The 19960-nt window shown below is 45.0% G+C and overlaps 1 protein-coding gene across 2 annotated transcripts in view; it reads right to left on the bottom strand.

Moving 5' to 3' along the window:
* The window catches only part of BCL2L13 (BCL2 like 13), a 70603-nt gene that overhangs the window by 29770 nt on the left and 20873 nt on the right, over positions 1–19960 (bottom strand). For both annotated transcript variants that reach the window (XM_090043465.1, XM_090043466.1), the window contains 3 exons: positions 10080–10187; positions 6597–6753; positions 411–480 (listed from right to left, as the gene is read on the bottom strand). In XM_090043465.1, the coding sequence (XP_089899591.1) occupies positions 411–480; positions 6597–6753; positions 10080–10187 (335 nt within the window). The remainder of the gene's footprint in view (positions 1–410; positions 481–6596; positions 6754–10079; positions 10188–19960) is intronic.

Genomic DNA, 19960 nt, shown 5'->3' with positions numbered 1-19960 from the left:
TAAGATGATCCTCCAATAATTAGATTCTATCTGTGGAAAAAGATTGGAAAACGTATAAATTTTCCATGGACAGAATCTAATTATTGGAGGGTCATCTTCAATTCAAGTAAATATAGTACTTAGACAATACTGTGGCATAAAGTGGTAAATTTAACAAATACCAGATCTATTAAATAAAGTCTAACAAAAACTTTAAAAATTATACAACAACTAAAGACCTACCATTTCAAAGGGCAAGTTATCAGACAAAAGTTTCCAAGTGTATTTTGTTTAGTCCTGGCCCTATTTTACTCCTAAATATCTGAAGTCCACAATTTTTGCTTACCCTACAATGAGACTATTTTAGAGAAAGGCCTCCCAGTTAGCTTCAAATTATTAAGACCTTAAAGTCAAGACAATGTGATTAGTACCTTGCTCCATCCACTGGCATGAGCAGCTGCCTCCTGAGTACGTTCTCGGTATTCCTGGTAAGTCACTGGTCTGTAAAAATTAAAACAACACTAAAAGTTATACAGAGAAAAATAGGAGGAAAAAACCTATAAGAGTTCTTATTCTCAGGTGCCTAAATGGTCACACACTCACTGCAAGCATAAGCTATCATACTAGCGAAGACAATTCCAAGGCCTATCGAATCTCATGCTTGAGGATATAAATCATGACCAAGATGGGGTCAAGAAGACATTCCACTAAGTCAATACCATCATATCATTCACTCAGTTAGATGAGCCACAGGGCTTTTACTAAATGAAGAACCCAATGCAGACTACCATCTGAAACAGGCCACTGAATTACTAACCCACTCACCTGCTATAAAAGTGCCCATTTTCCTTTGTATCACATCTTTTGGAGGGAATTCCTGATTCTAAAGGTTATGAAGCTCTAAAAGGAAATCTTAATAAAATCTGCTGCACCTTGAGGTTTAACCAGAGAGACTTGCAAGTAAAAGATTACTTAGAAGCATTGATTATTTGAAAAATGTTAATGATGCATTAGGGTTAAATCATTAGTCATGGGAAATGAAGTACTTTTGATTACACTATCAACCTTTTGCATATAAACATAAATGCCCTAGGACCTTTTGTTTTAGAATTGCTAAATCCTTCTCTTTCTAAATACTGGGATGAGGATGATGTACTTTTTGTAGTCTCTCCATTTTAGGATGGGAAAAAGGATTTTTTTTTGTTTGGGAAGTGGTTACAAAACATAACCTCTGCTAAAGTGACACACTACCTACCATAGCTCTTTCAGGGAACACAGGAGCATTTCCATCTCTCTCTAAAGCCAGTGGACATGCTAACAAATTTTCCTCATGTGCAATTCTTCCCTCTTGTGACTGGAGGAAACTCTGTTTGACATACAGGTAAAACCAGTGAAGCACTGACCAACATGTTTCAGGGAAACTGCTCCCACAGCAATACCAAGGGCAAGTTAAAGGCCAGGATCTTGTTTAAACAGAGAAAAAGATTCTGGCCATGGGTAGCAGAAACAGTAACCTCTTGTTTACATCCAGCTGGTAGCACTGTATGATCTAATGATATATTATGCTTTGTATGTGGTAACAAAAGACGTTTTACCTTTTCATTTGATTTCATTTGCAAAATAGCATCCGATATTACCCAATGAAATATGATCATGTAACTAAAACCATTATTGTAGTGAGCACAAGTAGAAGACCAGTTAAGGCTCACAGTGGGACTAATAGCATGACTTGCTATTTTAAATACAATGCCTTAACTTTTTTGGCTCCTTTTTAAGCTAGTTTAAATGAATCAGTAGGTTAGGAAGAGTATTATCAACTTCAGAAAGATAATTATTAGGAGATTATGTACCAGACTGGAGCTGCTGTTTAGAGAGGCCTGATGTGGTACACCTTTTCCTACCAATTCCAAACTTGTTTAAGTTGAAAAGGGATTCAAATATATTCTGTGGTCATATGACTGCAGGCTATAGAAGTTCTGATTTTATCCAACTTTAATATGTGGACAAAATAACAGTGGTAGGGATAAAACCAGTCTTTCCCCAATACACTGTACACTAGGCATGTTACTAGGCATTTGAGAAAAGTGACTACAAGTAACTGAATTTACTGGGTAATATTCTATATCAAAATAATCTTTGCCATGAGAAAAAACAAGCTCTCCCAGAATATCAGGTATTCTCATTTGATCATCCATCCAAATACTAACTCAGTTAATACATGCTTAATTAAGAAAGGTCTCAGACAAAGATAAATCTCTCAATTCTGATAGCTATACACTGAAAGGCCCCTTCAACTGCCATGCACACATCCCGTATGCTATGACCCCAAAGGATGTACTTATAAACTTACAATACTGTTAGTGGAGTTTAGTACGTTAGCTCTGGAAAAAGTGACAAGTTCTAAGTTTCTTCCCTAGAAACAAATAGGTTTAAATCATTGCAGGAAAGGGCTGTTGAGCTTAGTACCTTAACTGAAATGTCCAAACCGTTTGGAAGATATTCTAAAATTTGTAATGCAGCATATAATGACTTATCAGCACTGTAAAACTGAATGGAATCACTTGCGGGTAGAAGCTCCTCTAGATTCCCAAAGATGTAGATAATCACTTACTTGCATGTCTTTCTAGGATATAGAAAACAAATTAACAACTCATGCCAAGATCTTCATAGCTTGCTATGTATTCTTTTTAAGATTTGTGTGTTTTGTGTTACTTCAGGGGTGGGCAAAATATGGCCTGCAGGCCAGATCTGGTCTGCCAAGGGATTTTATCCAGACCATGGCAGGTCCCTCAGCCCCTCCTGGCACAGGCGACTGGGGGGGGGGGGTATGTGCCCCCCCGAGATTAGCCACCAACTCAGCACCGGGCAGTTTTTTGCCGCACGGGCCAAGGGGCATGTTGGGGGGCACTAAGCTGCGGTACATAAGTACAGGAGTGGATATGGGGCTTTTGGCCCACCCCGGGCCCACCCACAAATTGCGTGCCCCTCCCCCACAACTCAGGAGACACCAGTCACCCCTGCCTCCTGGCCCAGGTGTGGGGGGGCAGCCTGGGCTGCTGCATGCGTGGCTGGTCCCACCATGCCTGTGTACACAGTGGGGCTGGGGTGGCATGGCAACTGGACTCAAATTGCAGACAACCCCAGGGGTGGTAGCTCCTTCTGTCTTCTGCTGCCAGTGTCTCTGCTGACACCAGACCCAGACCTGCTGCCTGGGTACCCCAGCCTGTCCACCCTGCATCCACCACCAGGGGTGACAGATGGAGCAGGCAAGCACGTGGGACCTCTGTGGAGACTAACCTGGGACCTACCATGGGCAGGGTGTGCCTGGCTGGACAGATGGGATGGGGCCACAGGTGGGCAGGGAGCAATGTTTGGGAGCAGGACAGGCAGGGCCATGCAGGGAGTGGATCACAACTCTGCCCCAGGCCAGAGGGGTGCTGAACCAGCCAGCAACAACTTGTCAAAACTCCCTAAGTGGTCCCCCAGCCAAAATAATTGCCCACCCCTGTGTTACTTCAACACCAAGCAATTTAAAATGTGTCAAAAGGAACTACCTCCTACACAACTACAAACCTTTATCTTCCTTTTTTAAAATCAATGCATGCTCCCAGAGCACACTTATCCTTAAAAAAAGTATTTCTGAAACTATTGTCTCTCATTCTTGGATAAGAATTTGACCAGCCTTCCCAAGAAAGGTGTAGGGCATTGTTATCACTAAGTAAGAGCATAAGATAATTAAGATCAAAGGGTAACTTTTTAAATAGTTACAATAAGCATGTCAAAATAAAGCTTAAAATGAAAGCATCTCTTAACCGTCAACAAAGTCAAAAGTCAACTGCAGTGTTATAATCCAATAATTCTCTAGGTACAACAAAGTAAACTTCCAGGGAATTAGAGGGGAAAAGCCTATCATCTTACAAAAAGAAAATGATTCCCTGGCAAAACATTTCATTACCTCTTATCAAGAAAAAAAAGGAAATCAAAAGCAAGGAAAAACAAACAAACAAACCAACTTCCCTGTCTCTATAAGGGCATCCCATGAAAAATACATGTCACAGTGTATTTTTAAAGGAGCATGTAGATGGGTCAACTGGTTTTGACAATTTGTAAACACCTGCAACAAAGACTGTCTGAGCAGATTGCTTTTACCACACAAATGAAAGATCCACAAGACTTCCGTATGTGTGCAGAGTTACCTTTGGGTGTTGGCTGCAGCCAAGGTGGAGGATTTTGACTAGGGTGTGCCATTGCTTCTGCTGGGATTTAAATCAGGAAGTTCCTGGTTAGGAGGTCTTTTCCAAGATTGGATCTACCGCCATATTTGGGATCATGAAGGAATTTTATCTCATGGTCAGACTGGTATAGACCGTGCAGATTTTTGCCTTCCTGTGTAGCAGGGGATGTGACCTTCTTCCTGGGATCTCTTGAGCATAAATTAACAATCTTTCACAGAGGAAGGATGTTGGCTGCCACGGTCCACCTCATTTACCTATGTCAAATTAGGTTACGTCATGTTTTTGTTGATGGTAGTTTTAATAATGTGTTAGATTATGGATTTGTACAGGCTTGTTTGGATAGGGATTATCCTGCCTCAGGCAGAGAATTGAACTAGATGACCTCTAGAGGTCCATTCCAGCCCTACTTGTCTATGATTCTCTGAGAGAGGTAATCCAAAGTCACTGTTAACCTGTGGAAAGCTTATAAGTATAGTTCTCAATTTCTTCTTGATGCATGGTGCTAAAGTGGAACCAACCAAGTAGCTAGTATTCATTATTCTTGCTCAAAAGAAGATAATGAGAGAAAGAAATTATAATTATCCACCTAACCTAGTGTAACAGCATAGAGGTAGCTCTGTTAACCATCATGCACAAAGCAGAATTTCATTTCTATGAGCAATGCAAACTGGACATAAGAGCAGATACTGCAATTAGGAGCTTCCAAGGGGAAACTTGGATGGATGACTATATACTTATATTGGATAGACCAAGAAACAAATAAATTCAGACACCGTTTTCATGCCCAAGAAAATGCAACTCCCACTCTCCCTCCACTGACACCAATTTCATGTTTAAAATAGCTGTGCCACTTGGTTCACTGCAAAACACTGCTCAAGGAACTACTTACACATTTCATTAACTCACTAAAGCTCGAAGTTACTGCCTTTATTAAGGCACAGATATGCCCTCTAGGAACAAGATGTCTATGAGAACTGAAGTTTAAGCTATACAATTGAACTATAGGATCTCAATATCAAGGTGTTTGAACTCTGCAGGAACAGGAATAGGAGAGGAGATCTGGGGAGAGTACAACTAAAACTGTCAGAGACATGAGGCTATCAATCCACAAGTTAGACACACAAGTCAGGCACAACCAAGCTAAGTTTTCTACAGTAGCCTTCACAGTTGTATTTTATATACAGCCTTGACAACTGGCTGCTTCTGCTCATGCTTTCTATGGACAAATTCTGGACAACAAATGCAATGTTATATAGGCAGAAAAAAATTATCCAAGTCACTCGAAACCCAGGCTGATAATTCATACCGGAAAAATGACAGGCACTGTAGAGTTACTGGGACTATCAACCACTTTAATCAAGACAAGTATGCCAAGGATTTAGTCCAATAGACAATGGCCAACATGGCATGGTAGGAAGCATACTACTATGCTACTGTGCAATAGTAGTGAGCTACTGTACAATCAGCACCACCTAAAAGCCATTTGGCAATGCTACTACTCAGTAACTCCGGCTACCGTGCAGTCATTTAGTACTTGTTTCTACAAGTGGTATGAACTTGTACTTGTTTATACAAGTGTTGAACGCCTGCACAGTCAGCATCTCACATAGATACAGCCAATCATCACTACAATGAAAGGCCACAGTCCTTGCCACTATGGGTAGCACAGGTGCCCACATTCACTTGAAAAGACACAGTGAATCAGCATGTCAAAACTCTATTCCTGTCTTATGCCAGCTCCTTGAGAACCCACCCCCCACTAATTATACATATTTTTTTAAGAAAAAGAAACTGACTTACATTTAAACACGTTTCTGTGCTACCTGAATGTAACTTCTCTATTATTTCCTACTTGTCCCTCATTTTAAAGGCCAGGAGTGTGACAGGCTGAGAGGTAGGTTCCCACTATGAAAATGTGGAAGTAACTCCATTGGCAGATGTGCAACCCAAGACAAGTTTAACAACATCTGGGGTACCTAAAATACAGAGATATCAACAACATTAGCCCCTTAGTACTGTAATACCACATCCAGAGCCCTAACATTACTTTTAACTGTAGGGTAGGGAAAACAAATCTGGCTACACTCCAGCATCCAGCAAATCTGGTGACTGTCAGCTACCAGTATAACCTGCAGTTTCAAGCATGTCAACTCAATCAAGTAGGCTCAGTGCTCATAAGTTAAAAGGTTAATAGTCTGAAAAATACTCCCCAATGTAATGTTAAATACAGCAAAGTAGTATTCTTATAAAGAGGGCAAGTAAAGGAAGATCAGAAAAGAAATAAATACCAGAAGGCAGTTCAGTCAAATTGTTGGCATTCTAGCAACACACAGCATTTGAAGAGGGTGTGCCTGCCATCTGAGGAAACAGATGGTAACTTACTTGCTAAGCAGACTCTGCAGTGCTTTGTGTAGAGGTTCCTTCAATTCCTGGGACACTTTCTCTCCAAGATGAGCTAGACAATCCTCAATTGAGCTCTCTGGATTAGCAGGACTGAATACAGGGGAAGTGTGGCAGTCAAACCCTGTGCTGGAGAAGGCTAAGGATAAAGTAAAACAAAAAATTCTGAGGCTAACTTTATTTAGCTTTAACTCACTAGTTACACGAAGTTTACTTTAGGCAGTGAGATGCCACTTCAGGGGAAGAGTGCGCTTGTATACCATTTTCAGGAAGACTGCAGTGGAGCCAAATTCAGCTGTAGAAGTCTGAGTTATAACTCCATTCTAATGTCTTTCTTAACAGAAAGATCCACCACAGGTGAGTAAAAGTAAACTGCATATATTTTTGGCATATACAATTTCAACTCTGTGACAGACAATAAAATAAAAAATAACATAACTCACATAGTGTGCAATCTGGCCATACATGGACAGAGCTGCAGCAGTACCAAAAACCAATTGTTAAAACAATTGTTTTATAGGTCTTTTTCATCTCCTGATTTTATTGAATCATCGAGTCACTCCTGCCGGTGAAGCACTCTTCCTCATAATACACTGCATAGTCATTAGAATTTTAATAAAATAATCAATGATGATCAGAAAATAGTGTACAGCCCAAGAGACGACATGATCCCTCCCAAGATTAGATTTTGGTAGTACATACTGATTTGGCCAGAAGCAAACCAGGTCCTTCATGCACAAACTGGACAAACGGGGGTTACACAAAACTTAGCTATTTTCCTTGATGCATTTTAAATTGTAACTTTGTAATTTTTTCTACTTAACTTCCTGATAATGAAAAGGAAAACAATAATTCCTACTGACTTCACCAGGTGCTTCCAGTTACATAATAAAAAACGTGCATATCTACAAATTCAGCCTTAAAGGCCAACCACCAATAAAATGAGTTAAGGGTGCACCTGAGGAGAGGCAAAACCACTGCTCTGCCCTGAATCCTTCAGTTGCTGAGAGATGATTTAGCTCCCGTGATAAATCAGAGCAGCTGAAATGCGGATTTAACTGATAAGAACTCATAATAGCCTACTAGTGACTGCCACATCAACTTGAGTTGCTGACACATAGTGAACATTGTGCCACACCTTAACCAGTTCCAAATGGTAAAGTGTAGTTATTTGGCTTAATTTGCCCATGTATAACTATTATTATTTACTTTTTAATAATTCAAAACGATGAAAGAAGGTTTCTATAGCTTTCCAACTACTTTTGGGAGAACAAACAGGAAAAGAAAATCAAGGAAATGAAAATGGGAAATTTATGAGCATTAAGACAAAGAAGTATTTAAAAAGCTTCAAAAAAAGACTTTCATTATCATTTGAATGCCATCATGCTATGCAGTCAGCCTCAATTTGAATGCCATCATGCTATGCAGTCAGCCTCAATTTGGTGAGCCTCCATGGCTCACCAAAAGCATCCGGGAATGTCTCCTTGCTAAAAAGGAGGCTTATACCCAATGGAAAGAAGGGGTCATCACCAGGGAGGACTATTCTGTAGTTGCTCAGGGATGTAGGGGGGTAGTTAGGAAGGCCAAGGCAGGGATGGAACTGGGGCTAGCTTCCCAGATTAAGGACAATAAGAAGTCCTTTTTTAAATACGTAGGGGGTAAAAAGAAGGTCCCAGGTAATGTGGGGCCCTTGCAGGACGCCATGGGAAATTTGGTCGTCACACCAGATGGCAAAGCTAACATGTTTAACGATTTCTTTGCCTCCGTCTTCCTAAGTAGAGACCAGAACAGCCACCTCCCTGCTGGGCCCCCCTCAGGCCCCGAGGGAGGCACACCTGCGCCACGGGTTAGCAAGGATTTAGTTAGGGAGCTTCTGGAGGGGTTGGACATATTCAAGTCAGCCGGCCCAGATGATCTCCACCCTAGAGTTCTAAAGGAACTGGTCGAGGTCATTGCAAGTCCCCTGGCACAACTTTACAAGCACTCGTGGTGCTCTGGTGAGGTACCGGAGGACTGGAAGAGGGCCAACGTGGTCCCCGTCTCCAAAAAAGGCAGGAAGGAGGACCCGGGAAACTATAGGCCGGTTAGTCTTACCTCGATCCTAAGCAAGCTGTTTGAGAAAATTATGCTGGCACACATCCAGGAGGGGTCAGCAGGGGACTGCATGCTTAGGGGCAACCAACATGGGTTCATCAGTGGCAGGTCCTGTCAGACCAACCCGGTGGCCTTTTACGATCAGATCACCAGAACATTAGATGCAGGGGTAGCAGTGGATATAGTCTTCCTGGACTTCCAGAAGGCTTTTGACACTGTCTCTCACCCCGTTCTCATTAAGAAACTGGGGGGCTGTGGTGTAGGCACCCACACAGTCAAATGGGTCGCCAACTGGCTGGTGGGCCGCACCCAGAGGGTGGTAGTGGATGCGTCCTTCTCAACCTGGAAGGACGTGGGCAGTGGGGTTCCGCAGGGCTCGGTCCTCGGGCCCGCACTGTTCAACATCTTCATCAGCGATTTGGATGAGGGGGTAAAAAGCACCCTGTTCAAATTTGCTGAAGACACTAAGATGTGGGGGGACGTGGGCACACTGGAAGGATGCAACAGGCTACAATCAGACCCAGACAGGTTACAAGGGTGGGCGGACAAGAATAGGATGGGTTTCAACACAGACAAGTGCAAGGTGATGCACCTCGGGAGGAACAACCGGCACCATACCTACAGGTTGGGGAACTCCCCTCTTGTCAGCACAGAGGCAGAAAGGGATCTGGGGGTCATCATTAACTCCAGGATGAACATGGGCCGGCAGTGTGGGGAGGCAGTTAGGAAGGCCAACCACACCTTGGCATGCATCCACAGATGCATCTCGAGCAGGTCCAAAGAGGTGATCCTCCCCCTCTATGCGGCACTGGTCAGGCCGCAGCTGGAGTATTGCATCCAGTTCTGGGTGCCACACTTCAAGAGGGATGTGGACAGCATGGAGAGGGTCCAGAGGAGGGCCACTCGTATGATCAGGGGACAACAGGGCAGGCCCTATAAGGAGAGGCTACAGGACCTGAACCTGTTCAGCCTCCAAAAGAGAAGGCTGAGGGGGGATCTTGTGGCCTGTTATAAACTAGTCAGGGGGGATCAGCAGGCATTGGGGGAGTCACTGTTCCCCCGAGCACTACCAGGAGTGACCAGGAATAACGGTCACAAGCTGGCAGAGGGTAGGTCTAGGTTAGATATCAGGAGGCGCTACTTCACAGTCAGGGTGGCTAGGGTCTGGAACCAGCTTCCAAGAGAAGTGGTGCAGGCTCCTACCCTGGGGGTGTTTAAGAGGAAGCTAGATGAACATCTTGCTGGGGTCATTTGACCCCAGTATTCTTTCCTGCCATGGCAGGGGTTCGGACTAGATCTGCTCAGGTCCCTTCCGACCCTAGAAACTATGAATTGCAATGACCTAGGGAAAAAGTCCAAATCCCAATGTACCTTCCAAAATTTCTTCATCAAGGTGTTTTAGCTTCTCCTCAGTTTCTGTCTTAATCTTCTCTAGCATCTCTTTCTCCAAAGCTTGTAATGCTACTGTCGGTTGGGTCCCTGAAACAAGCCAGAAAGGTTAGTCAAGCATGCTGTTTGTAGGACAGATACATTAATGGAGGCATTTAATGGATATTAAAATAGAAAGCATTCTTACTGGAAAAAATAGAAGTTAAATTTCTCACAACAATGTGAAATCAAATGTTTACAAGTTTTATTATGCACTCAGAAAAATAAAGCACTCTGATGTGCACAAGATAGAATGTATGTTTAAATAATGATATCTAAAACAAGTCAAGTACAAGAAAGGCCATGAACAAAATAATGAAAACTACCTTAAATCCAAAAATGAGCTGCAAAGCTGTTTTTAAAGAGCATAATCATAAATCAGAAGAAACAAACAAGTAATAGGTTTCTAATGACAATGAGTCCAATCAATCAATATTTACCATTCATGTGTCCAGAGTCTGGAACAGACTCCCCCCAGAAGTGGTGCAAGCACCTACTCTGGATACCTTTAAGAAACACCTGGATGCTTATCTTGCTGGGATCACCTGACCCCAACTGACTTCCTGCCCCTTGGGCAGGGAGCTGGACTGATGATCTTGCAAGGTCCCTTCCAGTCTTAATGTCTATGAAATATCAAGACACACTAAAATCAAGGCAGACCACGTAAGAAGTCACAATGTTGGTCTATTCATATCCACCTGCCTTATGTAAAAGCAGTAATGCATCAAAAGTATGTGAAATACAAGACTAAAAGCTTTGCAAAATGCTACGCAAATTTCAAGTAAGCTAGCCAACCAGGTCAGATGTGTCATTTTCCAGATATTGAAGAATCCCAAAATCTTTAACTATTTCTTACCTTATTTCTTCTCTTGTTCACAGAGTCAACATGTAACAACAAATCATCTAATGCAAACCTTCCAGTCATATTCTAAGTATTCTAGCAATGCAACTAAAGCAAATTATTTTAGATATGCCAAAGGCATTTTTCTCATTCAGGATAATGCAGAATCCCAGCTATTTGAATGATCGTAGTCCAGGAAAGAATCCATCTTTGAATAGGTGAAAAATCTTTAAATATTAAAGTTATTCAGAAACTGCCTGCTGGATTTTATGGATACCTTTCACAATAAGTCAATGTCTCAAGTGGGACAGATCCAAAAATCCTACTCAACAGTTGCTCTCTGGGGAAGGTATTAGCTATAAAAAATAGGTGTCTGGGAGGAGTGTTCAACCTCAGAGTTTTGACATCTATTCACCTCTTTTTCCTTCCCTCAACCCAGCAGTTCTGAACACCCAGCCTACAGGCCAGGTCCAGGCCATGGAACCATGTCATTCAGCCCAAAGAGTTCCTTAAGGGTCTGAAAATATGGCAGGTGGCATGGGACAGCCTTTATTGCCACTCTCCTGCTGCCAGATTTCTGGATCTATAGGAAGCTCTGAAGGCCAGAGAGCATGGTCCTGTACTTAAGATCAGAAGCACAGGGCCAAGGCAGTACGGAGCCAGATCCAGCTGTGCGGGGCCCGATCTGGGTGCCAGGACCAGGCCCATGCCATTCACCCAACCCACAGGACCAAAAATGTAAACATCACTTTCATAAGTCCACTCTCAACGCTTCTCTGACTTCTTTCTTATTGACTTTCATACAAGTTATGGTTTCCTGTGATGTTAAAAAAAACCAAAAAACAAACAAAAACCCTATTCCATTTTACAATTCTATTCCTGCCCCCTGCCCTTCAATTACCAAGTCAATGGTGTCCTACTGTATTCTCCACTTTCTTTGCATTCTGTAAAACATGGTTCACATCCACTCAATCCAAAAACTGTTCCGATTGCAAAGCTACTCTCAGTAGCTCATCTCTTTTTGAACAAACCTATTATTGAAGTCATTTGTCCTCGTTTCTTCTGCTTTGGTAGCATCTGCAACTATGTTTTCCTAGCTCTCTTATCTCTGACTATTCCTTCAGTATTCTTTTATGGACTTCGCCTTTTTCTCTCTTCCTCATGGTTTCACCTTTGTCCCTTCCATAATGATTTTATTTCTGAATACTCTTTCCTGCCATCCTCTCAATGCTGACAATTTTCAGAACTCCATCTCTACTCCCCACCAATCCCCTCCTGTATACTGCTGCTCCTGGATATCTTGCTATCATTAACCCTTTCCCCTGATTTTCCCCCCCATCATCAACATTTGCAGTCTAGACAGCATTGTTACTTCATTCTTCCTCCCATCTTCCTCAAACAATTCTTGTAAATTTTGGGAGCTACACAATATGCCCTTTCCTTTAACCTTACATCCAAGACTCTAAATCGTGGGCTAGTAGAGTTGTTCTTTCTTGACTGATGCAATCTTACTTGGCTCCTGAGACTCCCTTCTTGCCTCAGATGTACTCGCTCTCTCCCACCCTGACCCAAAAATTCCAGAAAGGTACCATCTCCCATTTTAGGTAACAAAGAGACACACACTAATGCATTATCAATTCATGCATTTCCTCTTGAAATGGCTGAATTATTGCTTCACTATCAAGCCCAACAAGTTTATACACATACATAGCCCTGCTTTAACATAAGCCTCACCCTGCCCTGGTTGAAAGGAAGCAGCTAATTCAGAAGGCCACCCATTCTCACGGGACTAATGTGATGTTGATCGCACATGACAGGCTGTCATACTTGATAACAAGTCATGTGGAAAATTTGAGGATGAGAATTCCACTGGTGCCAGCATACAAAAGAGCTGTTTAGATAACCAATGCTGCAAAGTCAATGGTTTCCATCTCGTAACACCCACAGCTTTGCAGCAGCTGCTAATTCCAACAATATGCAACCATTCAGTGATGCCTGGGCACAAAAAACCTATGCTCTGCTTCAGTGTCTTTAGAAGGGGCACCTAGAGCAGAGATCAATGGACTTCAGGTTCTTGCAACTCCACAGTCTTCTGACCCTCAAAATATGAAGAAATGCCCAGTTTTAAAATACAGGAAAGTTCTTAGGCCAGTCCCCTTTTTCCCAATTAAGTAACTTCCAAAGCTGTTGGCAAATGAGCAAAAGGAAAAAGCACCATCCTATGTTGATTTTAAACGGCATCCCTTGGCTGACCAGAATTCGCACTAACCAGCTCCTTAGGAAGTCAAACAACTATCTCTGTTTGAAAGAACATGTCAGCCTAATGCAAAACCTTAGATGACAAATGGATCCTTCAAAACCCCTCCCCAGCCCCCAAATGCCACAACTCCAATTCACAAAGTTAGTCATGGAAGAGTATTCTGCTTATTATCTGAAAGCTTTAAAATTGTTCCCTGCTGCATAAATATTTTCCTACTATAGAACTGTAGTGTTAAGGGTTTATTTTTCAGATACAAGGTGATAACATGGAAAACAGTGAAATTAAATAGAATCTTCCTTCCAAAAGACTGTTAAGCCAGTCTCATCTTCAGTCCGACTGCTATACAATTGAGAAACCAACTGTCAGCCTTGCTTCCATACACTTTCTTTGTCTGACATTGCCTTCATTTTGTTGGTGGTGAAGTCAATCTGAATAACTAACTAAAAGTGGCATGTCTGACCACTTCTGCTGGTATCTGAAGGAGTGAAAACATTCCTTGACCTTAAATTATGGACTCCACTGCATCCAGGAAGCGGAGGGGAGGGGAGGGGCCAGCCCTGCTGTGGAGCAGAGAGCCCCGCCCAGCCCAGAGAGCATGCTGGGATGCTGGGGGTGTCTGGTTTATCTTAAACCAGCAAGAGGTCTGGCACAGACAAGATATAAATTGGTTTGATCCAAATCAGCTAAGTCTGATACTACATTTAACCAGGTTTATCTCAAACTGGTTTCAGCCATTTTCAAGCTGGTTAATGTGCACTGAACATCTGTTCTGCTACAGGTTTAAACCAATTTCTGATCACTTAAACTGGTTTATGTGTAATGTCTGTCCCTAGTCAAAATATCTATTTATGATGACATTACTGGCTAACATGAGAAGGTGACTTGTCTCAGATAAAATCGGAAGGTCTTCTGATGGAAGGAGGAGCCAACATAGGAGGTAGTGCTGAGAAATGTGTTGGTTTTCCCTTTGGCCTACAGTGACAGGGAGAATGCGAGGCTTTCCATGAAGCATTCTTGGAAGAAGGTCAAGCTCCTACCCCTTGAGCAGCCAGCAAAGAAAAGCCTGGGATGGTATAGGCAGACTTCCCTAATCAGAGGTTCTGTCACACCCCCACTCAGCTCAGTTCTGGGAAGGGAGGGGAGGGCTGTTCTAGCACCCCTTGGCTTCTAACCTGAGTCACTGCAGGCATATGGCTGCATTTCCTTAGTCCAGAGAGAATGTCTGTCCAGTTACAAACCGGTTCAGCCTAGCCAGGTTAGAATAAACTTCAAAGATTGAATCAGTTCAGCCTCAAGCTTTTTGAATGACTGTCCCTAGCCTTCTACAATAGATCTCAGATTTCCACTTAATACTTGTACGCACATAGAGGCCTACTGCTGAGTTTCTCAACTTTTACTCTGAGAGACTACTGCATTAGGTAGCCCCTATACTGAATTGAACTACAACCTATTGACAAATAAATTGTGATATTTATCTCTTCTCCAAAATGCCAACTAAACCAGCCTCTCGCTTCTTTACTTTTCATTCCATCCAGGAAGAGCACACACTAACTGCTGAAACTTCCTTAGCCTGACAAAGGGTTTTTGAACCTGAAAGCCTGCTTAATAATTGTTTTCCAACTATTTAAGTTGGTCTAATAAAACATATCAGATTCACCCAAAGAACCTTGTCTGCCTATGTCCTTAGACCAACACGGCTACAACTTACACCCTGTAGCTGGCCATTTTGGAATTTATGAGATTCCCACTATAATGGGTGAAGTGTTTAAAATAGAAAATGCAGTGTGTATATGTATGTATATATCAGCCAATCAGAGTGCGAATACAGCATTATGGACAGCAGGCAGCAGAGCACCACCATGATAGTGGGGACAACGGGGACACAGTTCATGAGCCCAGCTCACGAATCCGCTCTGCTCATCTGGCCCAGGCCAGATAGGTTTGACATCCCTGCTCTAAAGCACCCCATATTCAATTGTTTTCCAACATTGTAAGAACTTGTCCAAATATTTTTAGACACAGATCTAAGATCAGTTGGGTCTGAAGTTATGCCAGGATATTTCTTGGAAGAAGAAATTATGTAGTTCCAGCTAGATCTATTCCTCTAACGCAGTGGTTCTCTAACTTTTTCACTTCAAGACAACTCCTTATAATTTTTTTTTGGAATGCAGGGGCACTCTGGCTGAGAACCACTGATCTAGAATTCAGTACATGCCAGGTAAGCATGGGCCAGAACAGGTCCTCACCCCACTGTGCCCTGCTTTTTCCACCAGCTGCTCCCTTCCAGGCCCTAGTGCTATATGAGTGGGCAAGCGTTCCTCCTCCAGGGACCTGAATGTTGACAATAGAAGCCGTGTGCACCTGTAGCCCATCATACTGGCCCTAGAAGCATGGGAGAAGGCAAGGGAAGGGATGGAAGATGAGCCAGGCTACAAAGTGCAGCTCTGCAGCCCTATGGCCATGGGTCCATGTATACATGCAGCACAGCACACTGCTCGTCTGTAAGATACTGAGGTACCTGGCAGGAGAGAGGAGGAGTAATTCCTTAACTCCTGACATAGGGGCTGCACACTGCAACACCCTCAGAAGGCAGCGCAGGGTTGGGAAAATGGTCAATCCGGGCGGCAGCTGGACTCCATTTCATAGCAGCCCCTGCCTGCATGGCTCCCAGCCTGTCTTCCTGGAGAGCCCAAGAAACTGGGGGCATGACAGCATGGGGCTACAACAGGACAGAGCTGCAGAACCGGGGCTCTGCCGCAGCCTGGCCTGGTCCCATGCTGCCACAGGCCCATGATCCTGGCATTTCCAAGTATGTATTTTTACTATAAGACTTCCTTTTTTCAGTCTCTTTCCTGTGATTCCCTCAATCTGAAGGGTCTCATTTCTTCTTTTCTAGGTAAATCCCCTAGAAAAAGCAGGGCACGTGGCCAGGCGGGGAGCTGCTCCAGGGCTAGGGTCGGGTTCTTGCAGCAGTAACAGCACAGGACGGGGCCAGAGCAGAGCCGCAATCTGCTGCCCACATGCCCCTGTGATGAGCGTGGGTCTATGGGCAGGGATGTGTATGGAGCAGATCACAGATCTACCCTGGTCCTGTCCTGTGCCCACCTTAAGATCCTGGCCTCAAAGCAGCTCCCCACCTGGCCATGAGCCCTGCTCGTGCAACTCCTGGCCACTGTCCATAGAGACCCTGGGAGCACAGGTCTGAGCCAGGCTGCACTAGGGCAGAGCCCCCAATTCTGCAGCCTCACACAATCATGCCCCCACACTCCTGGGGTCTCCCTGGAGACCAACCAGAAGCTGTGTGGGCAGGAGCTCACCATGGGCCCAATCTGGCCCATGAGCTAGATTTTGCCCACCCTGCTCTAGCATCACCCCTATTGAAAATCAGTGCTCTAGAGCAGTGGTCTCCAAACTTTTTTGATCACGCACCCCTACCAGTAAAAAAATTTTGAGCACGCAGTCCAGTTAGACTCTGGAGTGGTGAAAGACACACAGGTGAAACCCCACTATGCCCCCGCTCAGAGCCTGTTGAGTTGCCAGCTTCCACGGGCAACATGGGCTTAACTGCAGCTACCGCCTTCACTCTCCCCAAGACAAAACATAAGGTGTTTGTTGTGGGAGACTCCACGCTGAGAAGGACTGAGGTGACAACCTGCCACCCCAACCCCTTAGCCTGCAAAGTCTGCTGCTTCCCGGGGGCCTGAATCTGGGACATTGTGGAAAAGATCCCAAAGCTCCTCCAGCCCACAGACCACTATCCCATGCTCCTTATTCATGTGGGCACCAATGACACAGCTCGGAGCGCTCCCAGGCAGGTCATGAGGTGCTACAGGGATCTGGGAGCAGGGCTAAAGGGTCTGGGGGTACAGGTGGTGCTCTCGTCGATCCTCCCAGTCTCCATCTATGGGCTGAGGAGGGAGAGGAGGATCCATGTAGTCAACCAAAGATTGCGGCGCTGGTTCATCGGGAAGGCTTTGGCTTCCATGACCCCGCCCACTCTTTGGCGAGAGAGGCAGCGAGCTGCTGGGAAGAGATAGCCTCCACCTCTCTCCCCTGGGGAGGAGGCTCTTCTCAGCCAGACTGGCTGACCTGCTCCACCAGGCTTTAAACTAAGCCCGTTGGGGACCAGGGGGACTACCGCCACTGCTGGCCCACTGAGCAGGCCAAGGCACTTAAGGGAGCCCACCCCCACCCCAGCCCTGGTACAATCTGTGGGCAAGGCAAGAGCCCCCAAGGGGACACTTGCCTGCCTGTACACATATGCCAGGAGCTTGGGGAACAAGCAGGAGGAGCTCGCCCTCCTGCTCAATGCAAATAATTATGATGTCATTGGGATAACGGAGACCTGGTGGGACTCCACCCATGACTGGACCATGGGTATTGATGGCCATACCCTGTACAGAGATCGTGTAAAAGAGGCGGGGGTGTAGCTCTCTATGTTAAGGAAAGCTATGCATCCCTGCAAGCTGATCTTGGCGAACAGGATAGATGACTGGAGACCCTCTGGGTTAAAATCCGTGGGGAACACACAGGGGACACAACGGTGGGAGTCTACTACAGACCTCCCACACAAAGTTCCGAGCTTGACCAGAAGTTTGCCCGGGAACTGGCTGAGGCCGCATGCTCCAGGACCATGGTTGTCATGGGTGACTTCAATTACCTGACATCTCGTGGGAGGATCACTCAGCAAAATCTGAGTGGTTGCAAAGCTTCCTCTTATGCATGGATAACCTCTACCAGACTCAAGAAGTCTATGGGACAACAAGAGGCAAAGTGCTGCTCGACCTGGTACTGGCTACTGGGGATGACGTAATCAGCAACCTAGTGATCGATGGGAAGCTGGGAGACAGCGACCATGAGCTCATCACCTTCACCATCCGCCATAAAGCTGGAAAGTCAGTCAGCAACACGGAAGTCCTTGACTTCAGGAAAGCCAACTTTGACAACCTCAGGAGGCTTGTCAGTGAGCCCCTAAGGGACCACGACCCCAGGGAGAGGGGAGTTCAAGAAGAGTAGTTGCTCCTCAAGGGAGTGATCCTCAGTGCACAAGCTAATTCTATTCCATCTCAGAGGAAATGCAGCAAGAGGGCACAGCAGCCCCCCTGGCTCTCCAGGGACCTCCTAGCAAACCTCCTGAGGCTAAAAAGAAAGGCCTACAAAGGATGGAGAATGCAATTCACCTCCAAGGAGGATTATTCTGCACTAGTCAGGTCCCACAGGGAGCCAACCAGGAAAGCCAAGGCTACAACTGAACTCCAACTAGCTTTGAGCATCAAGGCCAATAAAAAGTCCTTTTTCAGATATGTGGGGAGCCGGAGGAAAAGCAAAGGCAATACTGCACCCCTGCTGAACCAGATGGGACAACTGACAACTGACACCCAGGAAAAAGCCAACCTATTAAATGGGTACTTTGCGTCAGTGTTTCATCAGTTCCATGGGATGCCCATGCCCGCAACAGGACAGGGAGGTCCGGGTGGGGGAGATCCCCTGCCCTCCATTAATGCTGACCTCGTGAAAGAACACCTTGAGAAGCTGGATACCTTCACGTCAGCCGGCCCTGACAATCTACACCCCAGGATACTCAAGGAGCTGGCACGGATCTTTGAAAACTCCTGGCACTCTGGTGTAGTGCCCGAGAACTGGAAGAAGGCCAATGTGGTGCCTATCTTCAAGAAAGGGAGGAAGGTGGATCCAGCTAACTATAGGCCCATCAGCCTGACTTCTGTCCCGGGGAAGATCTTAGAAAAGTTTATTAAAGAGGCCATCCTTAATGAACTGGCTGACGCCAACATCTTAAGGGATAGCCAGCACGGGTTTCTTGCAGGTAGGTCTTGCTTAACCAATCTCATTTCCTTCTATGACCAGGTGACCTATCACCTACAAGGGAGAAGAGATTGATGTCATATATCTTGACTTCAAAAAAAAGCCTTCAATCTCATATCCCATGATCACCTCTTGGCGAAATTGGCCAGTTGTGGCCTTGGGTCCACCATGATCCACTGGCAGGAAAACTGACTCCATGGTCAGACCCAGAGGGTAGTAATTGATGGAAGTCACTTATCATGGTGTCCTGTGACCAGTGGGGTCCCCCGAGGCTCTGTCCTTGGACCCATATTGTTCAACATCTTCATTAATGATGTGGACACCAGAGTCAGGAGCGGACTCGCCAAGTTCGCCGATGACACCAAACTTTGGGGCAAAGCATCTACACCCGAAGACAGGCGGGTGATCCAGGCTGACCTGGACAGGCTCAGAAAATGGGCGGATGAGAACCTGATGGTGTTTAACACTGAAAAATGCAAAGTTCTCCACCTTGGGAAGAAAAACCTGCAGCATCCTTATAGGCTCCGCAGTGCTATGCTGGGTAGCACTACGGAAGAAAGAGACTTGGGGCTCATCATTGACCACAAGATGAACATGAGCCTGTAATGCGATGCTGCGGCTACTAAAGAGACCAAAACGCTGGTTTTCATACATAGATGCTTCTCGAGCAAATCCCGGGATGTCATTCTCCCCTTGTACTCGGCCTTGGTGAGGCCGCAGCTGGAGTACTGCGTCCAGTTTTGGGCTCCACAATTCAAAAAGGATGTGGAGAAGCTTGAGAGAGTCCAGAGAAGAGCCATGCGCATGATCAGAGGTTCAGGAAAACAGACCTTATGACGACAGGCTGAGAGCCATGGGGCTCTTTAGCCTGGAAAAGCGCAGGCTCAGGGGTGATCTGAT

The sequence above is a fragment of the Crocodylus siamensis genome, chromosome 4 (genome assembly GCF_052110815.1).
Source record: "Crocodylus siamensis isolate JL-2025a chromosome 4, ASM5211081v1, whole genome shotgun sequence".
Classification (NCBI taxonomy): domain Eukaryota; kingdom Metazoa; phylum Chordata; order Crocodylia; family Crocodylidae; genus Crocodylus; species Crocodylus siamensis.
This window is presented reverse-complemented; position numbering and strand designations above follow the sequence as displayed.